Source organism: Ptychodera flava, chromosome 10 (genome assembly GCF_041260155.1).
Source record: "Ptychodera flava strain L36383 chromosome 10, AS_Pfla_20210202, whole genome shotgun sequence".
In the NCBI taxonomy this organism is placed as follows: domain Eukaryota; kingdom Metazoa; phylum Hemichordata; class Enteropneusta; family Ptychoderidae; genus Ptychodera; species Ptychodera flava.
In genome coordinates, this window is record NC_091937.1 from 12,917,552 (window position 1) to 12,927,490 (window position 9,939).

The window sequence follows — 9,939 nt, forward strand, 5'->3', positions numbered from 1 at the left end:
GATGTCCTTGTTCAGTGTTCCTAAAATCAACATAAGCAGATGTATCAGTATTACAAAGTTTATTTACAAAACAAAACAAAACCTGACCTTTTTTATTTTTAAGCAATACATAACAGCAGAAGTCTATCGGTTGCTAGGCCTCTTGTTAAAGCTTTTCCCCATGTGACCTAAGCTCCGCCCCAATGGAAAATAACAACCAAAAGCATTTATCTGGAGATACAGGGTAGCTCAACATGAAATGCGGAAAAAGTTATAGTATATCGGTATCTCTTGAGATCAGACTACTTGTCTACTCGGTGACAAGCTTATAATCATCTCCCACTAACTACGTTGGTCCGACACAGATACTCATTTTTGATAAGTGAACATGTTACTTCAATCATGAAAACAAAAACATAAAACTTTAAAATTTTGTTTTTAAACAATCAAACACACTTACGTATATTTGCCTTTTGACCTCTTTTACTGTCGATATGACTTTAGTTGAAATTGCTGTGTACTTAGCACACAAAAGTTATGATTTATAACCATTAATATATATGCAAAGGTATGTCCAATGTCGCTCTATTACTGTATCTGAAAATGCATGATGGTTGCTATGGTGATTGCCGCCCTGTCAACAAAGTACCGGTATATGATAAAAAACACTAGTATTTTAAAGAGATCGCATTAGCTCTTATAGCTGACTAGGTTTCATGTTTGTACTTTTTGGTTTGGTAACAATGTTGCAAAGCTATTTGCAAAAAAATCCCACCTTAAACAATTTCTAAGTTGCAGAAGGCAATGCCTATTGACCTTGACCTACAAATCTAAATGTCATGGGGTCAATTAAAAAGCAATGGGAACTATTGATATGCATCCTCAAATCAATCAAATATCTTTTGTCGTGTATTTGATAATCTATTTTACATAGTATGCTTAATTTTAATGCTTTTGAATGCGGATTCCATGACAACAATATTTACACTGAAAGTGTATTCAGCAAACTGTCCAATGAAGATTTTCTCAAAATTCAGATTTTCAGGTTTAAAAGGCGGCTTTGTTCCCCACTCGAGTCAAATGGAAGCAAATTGACAAAATTTGGGGTCTGGCTCATAGGCTACATGCATAACTGAAAACACACATATGGTTGCCTTGGTAATTACTCACTAACGACATCATCCCTGATACAAAACATACTAATTTCAAAGAGCACACATCTGTGGCTATTGTTGAGCAAGTTTTTGAGTTTCTATTATATGTTATGTAAACGTAGCAGAAAAGTATTTGTGAAAAATGCTTGATTTACAGAAATTCTGAGATGTTATGGGCATGACCTATTGACCTTGACCCAGAATGTTCAAGGTCATGGGGTCAACTGAAAGGCCATAATGTGAGGTACCAGTATGTGTCATAAAATCATGTAAATATCTTTTGCTGTTCAGTAAATAGTCAGTTTTGTATAGTATTCGTAACTTTTAAGATTTTTAGTATGGTTGCCATGACAACAACTTTTGAGACAGAAAGCTACTTCTGAGACATGTCCACCAAAGATTTTCAGAAAGTTCAGATTTCGGGCTTTCAGAAAATGTATGGGGGAAAGTGCCCACCCAAATGGTACCAATCGACCAATTTGGGGGTCTGGCTCATGGACTACACGGGTGACGTGGAAGTATAAGGCTTGTTCAACAAGATGAACAACCTACTCACATTGGTCGTTGCCGTACCCGTCCCTTATGTCCGTTGCTTTAAAGAGTACTACATTTTTCTATGTACAACTGTCGTGCAGTTTTATTTACATTTATAGACGATACAAACTTTGATGATCAAGGATGTGAAACTACACTCGTTGATAAACCTTACATTATTTTGTCTATGAACTGTAAGTACAGCATGTTGGATAATGTAAACTTCTGCTTTTCATGCCGAAGGTATTTTGCAGGTAACATTTAGATATAGATGCACTATTCAGCGCAAAATATGACCAATACGGTTTGTGTTTCGGATATATATGAATAATATGACAAATTATTTCATTTTTGACGGTTTCATTCGGTTTCGTTCAATAGTTGATAGCTGAAATAAACAACTTACTGCAAAACTGAGGACGATAATTTCGAAGTAAGTACCGTATTATATATGATGTTCTGCCCGCGAGCAAAGTCCTACACTGCTCGCCATCTCTGCCTTATCCAAAAGTACTTGTCACCTAACCCTGGAATCCTGGAATCTAGACCCCACAATTCACGTCTCTCAAAAGTTTGTCATTAAAACTTGAATTAATACACAACAAACCAGATGTGAACTGAATGTGCTCACGTGTTTTGCAACAGATTCATTAATAGTAGTGCGTTTCACAGAACAATCAGATATATGTTATATCATTATATGTAGCAGGTATCATCAACATTCACACAGCACTCTCAGATTTAAATTACTCATTACAAAACCTTATTTAATAAGCAAATGAGCTGTTTATTAACTTGACACAACTCAATGCTTCATGGGACAATTAGATATCTATCAGATCAACATTTGTAGCACGTTTCATCAAATGCTGTAATTTTGGAGTAATACCATTAGTTGCAAAGTTTGATTAAATATGCAAATGAACCCTTAATTAACTTGACACTGCTCAATGTTTCATAGCACAATTAGATGTGTGTTTATCAGATCAATAATGTAGCAGGTTTCATCAAATTTGGTACCGTCATTTCAGAGCTATATCAGTAGTAACAAAGTTCATTAAGTACATTAATGAACCCTTAATTTCGGAGTCATATGACTAATTACAAAACTTTATGAAATATGCAAATGAATTATTTATTAACGTTTACTGCCCAATGTTTCTCAGTACAATAAGATATATATCAGATCAATATGTGTTGCAGGTATAATCAAAATTGTTGCAGGAATTCCAGAGTTGAATTACAAATTACAAAAATTTATTAAATATGAAAATGAGCAGATAATTGACATGACACTCACAGTGTCATCATAATGTTATGAGGTTGTCATCTGTGAAAAGTTTCATGAAATTTTGTGCAGTATTTCTTGATATGTGTCGACACTGTCATCACTGTCTCCATAGGAAACCATTATATGAAAAAAAAAATTCATAACATCACGAATATGCAAGTCACACTAACCAAAATATATTCAATTTTTGCAATTAGCATATGGTACCTATCTACGAAATCTAACTTGAATCCGTTCAGGCGTTTTTAATTTATCGTATAAACAGAGAGACAGACAGACAGACAGACAGACAGACACACTCACTCACACACACACGGACAGACAGACAGACATCGCTATGACATTAGCTCACGTGTGTGAACAGCAGAGCTAAAAAATGTCAAGCGATTATGCTGTCGTAACAGACATGTTAAAAACGGTCACTTTTTCCGAATGCTGACTTCTAACACTGCCGAAATGTCAAATTGACGTGTGTCCTTGTGATTCATGATTTCTGGCTTGATTTTTGAAATATATTTGAACGCTGCACATGTTCCTTTTAGAAAGTTTGGATCTTCAGCTATATCTAATTGTAAGAAGCATTACATCGCATTGGGCAGTGTCATGTTAATAAATGGCTCATTTATCGAGAAATGGTACATCTTAAGCTGAGTCGTCACAAAACTTGACTATACTCTTTCGTTTTTTCTTGATTCCTGCTTTCAAAGAATATAATATATGGAAATATTTTGTAACAGTACAAAGATGCAGAAAGTCGCAAACTATATCAAGATCGTTTCTAGACGCCTCAATAACATGATTGTAATCGACAGTTCCTGTTTATATGCATTTAGTATCGAACGGTTCAACCTTCTCAGTAAACCTTTCTATCAAGGTTATATCTTTTTACGATAACACAGACACTCAAAATTGAACGTATCGAAAGGTGTTGCGATATGAAGATAAGATTATGGATGGGAAGGGAACTTCCCAAAATGTACAAACCTTTAGCAAAGTTTAATCTTCCCTCTTTAACCCCATTGAGCAAATGTGCTTCATCTTCCGCGAGTAAAGCGCCTGGCATATAATGATGTGCATTTGAAAACAGTGTATTTTGTGCGTAAGCTTTCTTGAAGAAATAAGCATTTAATATCCAATGTCTGGTCATACGACATATGTCAGCAATTGTACACATGACCGATCGAAAACGTTTTGTAGATTCCAAAAGCATTTAACTTCTAGAACATTACATACCAAGCGAATACATACTATTTTTCAATCTTTATACTCGCCAATCCTCAAAATAGTGACGGCGATTACTGTACAGGTGTTTTTGTATAAAGCTTTGCCATCGAAAACAGCTGAATAAGGCCTCAGGTTTCTAAAGAGCATTTTCACATGTGACAGTAATGTCGATGCGTTTCTTATGTCATATATAAATTAGGATATTGCTTATTAATAAATTACAAATGTATGAATTATCGAAGATTCTCGATCAGAATGGAAAAGGCAAAAATATTGTCTTGCCGTAGCTTAACCTCGTTGAGGTGTTTTTAAATACAAAACATAATGTTCTATATCATCCTTCCTTTTCAGCTGATTTATCATGCGAAAAGTCATGTGAAAACAATATACGGCATTCAAAGCAGAGTGCTAAACGGTACGTGTACTGCGTCTAATTATATCTAATTGCATTGCAAACTCAAGAACACGATATTTCCTGATTCTCGCCAGCTTATGTCATGAAAATATATATGATATATGAAGAATTTAATTAAGATATTCAAGATATGACTTTGTAAACAATAATTCACAGATCTTGGCTGACAAGAATGGCGGAGTCTTCAAGCAAAGTAAAGCGCCTCTTCCATGTAATGGTATTGTTGTCTGCACTTGCCTGTATACTACTTTCAGCAGTGATGTCCGATAAAGTGGAGCCGGAGCCACAGGTTACTTACCAGTACTGTCTATCTCTCCTGAGTGACGACGATATTTATGGATCTTCCTTCGATTGCTCAAAGCTTTACCTCAGACAAGTACCAAGCTTTCTGCCAACATCTACGGTAGATTTGTATCTTTATAGAAACATTATCAAAGAACTTAACAAAGAAACTTTCAACAGTTGTCAAATCTTAAGAGATTAAACCTCAGTGATAATGACATCAGTATCATAAAAGACCAAAGTTTTATTAACTTGCCATTTCTTGAAATATTAGACCTTTCATTTAATGGAATTCAGTCGATTCCGTGCAACGTTTTTGAAAGACTTCGGAATTTGAAATTCCTTCGAATTGTCGATATTGTTAATTTAGAGTTTGGCAAGTGTTCCTGGAATGGTTTAAAGTATTTGACATATTTTGAGATGAGCCTCTTTTTAAACAACACAATCACTGACAACTTTGAGGGACTTGAAAGTATAGAGACACTCAGGGTGTGGGTTAATTATAAGCGAAACGACACTGACACAATCATTAACAACTGCCTAAACATGGGTTTGTTTCACACATTACCACGTCTGAAACTTCTAGATCTGTCACTTGGAAAATTCCACTGTATTGAGGGCCCTTCAGTTTCTCACAGTAACACAGATTTAGTCGAAGGAAATGGCATAATCCATTTAGCTGTTGGTTATAATCGACATCTCACCAAAATAATTCCTGGGAGTTTTATCGGAATGACAAGTCTGCAAAGTTTGGATATCACGAGTTGTTATAACTTGAGACGCATCGATGCATCCGTCTTTAAGGGTCTTCAAAAACTCAACCGTCTTGTGCTTAACCATGGATATCTACACTCACTTGACCCAAAGCAGTTCTCCGAACTAAAAACATTATCATTTTTGGATCTCGTCAGCAATATCGAGAGCGGCAATGTCGACCCATCCGCGTTTGTTGGTTTATCGAATACAATATACTTAAATTTATCGTTCGGACACATTCGAAGCATTGAACCTAATACTTTCGCTGATTTTCGTGATCTCACTCACTTAGACCTCTCAAGGAACAAGATTGAGAACATAGATGCACGTGTTCTCCATGGCCCATCAAAGCTTACATATTTAAACTTACTGTCATCAGAAGAGCCAATAAACGTAGATCCTAATGCTTTTCAAGAATTGAATTTTTTGAAATATCTCTGTCTTGCAAATGATATGACAATTGAATTATTACAACCATTGAAATCTCTCACTTTGTTGGATTGGGCATGTCCAGGTCCTGCATCTCTTAAATCATTTTGCGGTATGTACTTATTTTATTACATAGATGCCAGGAGTCGATACAATTCGCTTTTCCATTGGATGTCAAGCTTTCCAAATCTGAAGAAAATTAATGTATTTTCAGTGAAAGGATCATGGGGTTACATGTATCCATATAAAATAGGAATAGAAACTCTGAACTTTCTACAAATATCGAAAAACTCGTCTGACACTTTCGAGTCAATTTCCCTTTTCGTTCCTCAAAATGTAGATTTACATAAACATTTTGAAGAGTGGATCAAGTACATATCCGAGGGCAATTTGGCAAACCATATGTCCAAATTAGATGAAATGATACCGAATATTATCAAGCGTGCGCTTCTATATGCTGACATACGCTCATTAAACTTGACAATACCAAAGTATTTGATGCCTCATTGTGAAAGTCACGCAAATGAATACATCAATGTACAATCTTTGTTCTATAATAGTGGCTCTGATACTATGGAAAACGTGTTTACATGTTTCAAAGAATTGAATTCATTATATTTAAACCAGAGTACTACCCCCTTGAGATACATAGACAGCGACACATTCTCAAATTTAGAATCCCTAAGGTTGTTAGATCTGAGCAGGAATAGTATTTTATTTATTCCAGAAACTTTATTCAATAGTTTAACGAACCTTGCTTATTTGAACATTGTTCAGAATGCATTTGAGATGGACTCTGACACAATTGCAAACCTTTCAACGCTTCAAATTTTGCAGTTTGATATCAAAGACCAAATATATTTATACTCACAAGGTTGCTGCCGGGTTGTGTATGATGACTATAGCGAAGACAGGGCAGCCGACTATATGAAAACGTGGGTCGACAAGGGAAAATGCAATTTTTATTCAAATACCAATGATGATTTCGACTATCCGGGGTATAGCTGCCATGTATCATATTCATTTTGTGCTTGTGACCCGAGAAAAATTGAAATCCTCAATATGAAAACATATGGTATTACATTCTTTGATGAAGTGATCAATTTCCAATCTTTGACTAGTATGACTGCTGCATTTATGGATAGTTATTCGGTTGATGTATACGTGCCTCAGTTGGTGGAGCTTGATCTATCTTATTCAATTGTGAAACTCAATAATTATCATGTCAGATTTAGAGACGTGAAAAATGTTCGGATTGCTCGATTTATCGGCACGGGTTACGACAGTAGGGACACTCATGCACAATGTAATGAAACGACAAATCACATCATATTTCAATCCTTTGTTAACCTACAATATTTAACTGCGTCATACTCTGGCATAACAGCTGTTTGTCAGTTCTATTTTCGACTCTTGACAAACTTGAAGTTTCTGGATTTGTCATATAATGAAATCCCATTTGTCGGAAAAGATACATTCCAATACAACACACAACTATCAGTGATTATCCTCAGCAATAACAAGATTACGATGTTTGATCCCGCAACATTTTCGCATATGACTTTTTTGTCATACCTTTACTTCGAAAATAATCCATTAAACTGTGATTGTGACAAAGAGTATATACAGAAGTGGATGACGTCAGCCAAAAATATATCGTTCACCATGGATAGTTCTATACCATGGCAGACTTATACATGTTCAGAGCCAAGTTCACTCTCTGGTAAACCATTCATTATGATCGATCACCATCGAATAGCGTGTTACGAAACTCAGATAAAACTTGTAGAAATTATTGTTATTGTTATACCTATCGCGTTTGTGAGTCGAATTGTTTGGAAGAAACGCTGGCATTTGTTATATAATGCCTACAAAAAAATGAACAAGATAAAACAGCGTTACCCCCTCTACTTCCGGTTAGAAGAAGTGAGAGAGTTAGATTTCGACGCCTTTATCAGTTTTAGTGAAGGAGATTCCGAGTGGGTTGATGAGCAGCTCCAACCCTTTATGGAAGATGAACTTGAACTGAGACTGTGTATTCACACACGAGACTTCCACGGCGGAAAAGATATATTTACAAATATCGAGGATAACATCAAAAAGAGCAAGAAAATAATCTTTATCGTGTCAGAAAATTTCGTTAAGAGTTCCTACTGTGATTTTGAAATGCGATTGGCGTTCTCGATGATGTTGCACGCTCTGCAAGATGAGCGTATACTTTTGTTTATAATGTTAGAAAAAGTTCCCCAGAAAGACATGTCTGACATTCTGAAGTTCTTTGTCAATACCAAGACATACTTAGCTTGGCCTGAAGGGGATGAAAACGATGACGAAAGGCAGCACTTCTGGGAACAACTAAAAGGGATAGTAACAGACGAATGGCAAATTTTCTGAATTCTTCATAGTCATTTTTGTTGACGAAAAGTAAGCAACCATCCAGAAGTATTAAATCATGTAGTCTAATGCCATCTTTATTTTTAAGGTGATTCCCTATGATAACAGAAACTTTTTTGTAATTAACATAAACAAAGAAACGTCATATTTTATTATTGGTGGCGCTATTTTGCATTTTAGCGCGTATTTCATGTTTTGGGGAGTCGTTTAGTCATTTTTGACATTCAATTCGTGGGTGTCAACGACAACGACATTCAAAGCGATGGAGAGTAAAGTAGAAATTTACAATTTAAAGATATTAGGCTGTTTCTTATTCCTTATATCTTTGTTTTATAACACATTCCATACAGGATCACGTGCTGTCGCCTCTTGGACGAACATTATTTGTTTCCTTTTTTGTCTTGCCACCAATTTTACAATGGTGTCTTAAGTTTTACGTCATGTATTACTTTAAGGTTCCAAGACAAGTAATTGATCATTTTAATATAACAATTGTCTGGTGGTTAATAAGCCCATACCCCCCGTAAATTACATTTTTTGGAAAGCCTATATATACGGTGACATTTAGGTTACCATAGTGTCACCATTATTTACATAACTAAAACGTAACAGGTGATTTGCATAACATTTCAAAAATGGTTTTCCCTAGGTTTTGTTTCTGACCTTTGAGATATAGGGCTGAAATTCGTGTGAGTGCAAGCTGTCCTGAGGATCTTCAAAAGCATGTCTCAAAATTTTTTTCAAACCTTCTAAAACAATTTTTATGACAGAAAAACTTCCAGAGCGTTGAATTTAACCCTAGTTGATTTCTTTAAACGTGTGCTCAAAAAAACCGGAGCAAGATATATATAAATTCTGAGACACTTTGGAGGAGCGTTTTGACAGCTTGCTTTCCAGCGAGTTTGATTAAGATATTTCGAAGTATTGAGACAAAACATAGGGAAAACCGATTTTGAAAGGTAATGCAAATTACCTGTCACGTGATAGTTATGTATACAATGGTGACACCATGGTAACCGAAATGTTCCTCTATATCTTGGCTTTTCGAAAATATATAATTGACTGGCGTTCTGAGCTTATTCACCACCAGAGAATTGTTACATTAAAAATATCAATTTCTTGTCTTGGAACCTTAAATTCAGATGTTAATTTGACATTGTAGTAATGATATTTCGTTAGCATATCGACTGCGAAATAACATGTTAAAAATGTGTCTTCTGAAGTCATGTAAATGTGCCGTTCGTTATTCGCAATTTAACATTATGCGACAATGATACTGGTATTCTTCTTACTTGATTTTACCGACCATCGGTTTTACTAAAGGTCTTCGCTTTAATATATTTGGATTAAATCTGTAAAACATCCCAAAACCAACCAAACAAGCAAAATCAACTTTTTGTCTAACACGAAATGCAATCCTGTAATCTCATGTCTAAACGATTAATATATCGTTCCATAAGTTTACTTTTAAATTAGTTTCA

General features: G+C 35.3%; 1 protein-coding gene across 1 annotated transcript; it reads left to right on the top strand.

Moving 5' to 3' along the window:
• Positions 1-7,942: 7,942 nt before the first annotated feature.
• LOC139143013 (toll-like receptor 6) lies at positions 7,943-8,458 on the top strand. Its single transcript, XM_070713204.1, has one exon. It carries the CDS (start codon positions 7,943-7,945, stop codon positions 8,456-8,458), a length of 516 nt encoding a protein of 171 aa, XP_070569305.1.
• The last annotated feature ends 1,481 nt before the right edge of the window (positions 8,459-9,939 follow it).

Excerpts from the sequence above, each read along its gene's own strand:
- LOC139143013 (XM_070713204.1), top strand. The coding sequence starts at position 7,943 with ATGAACAAGATAAAACAGCGTTACCCCCTCTACTTCCGGTTAGAAGAA.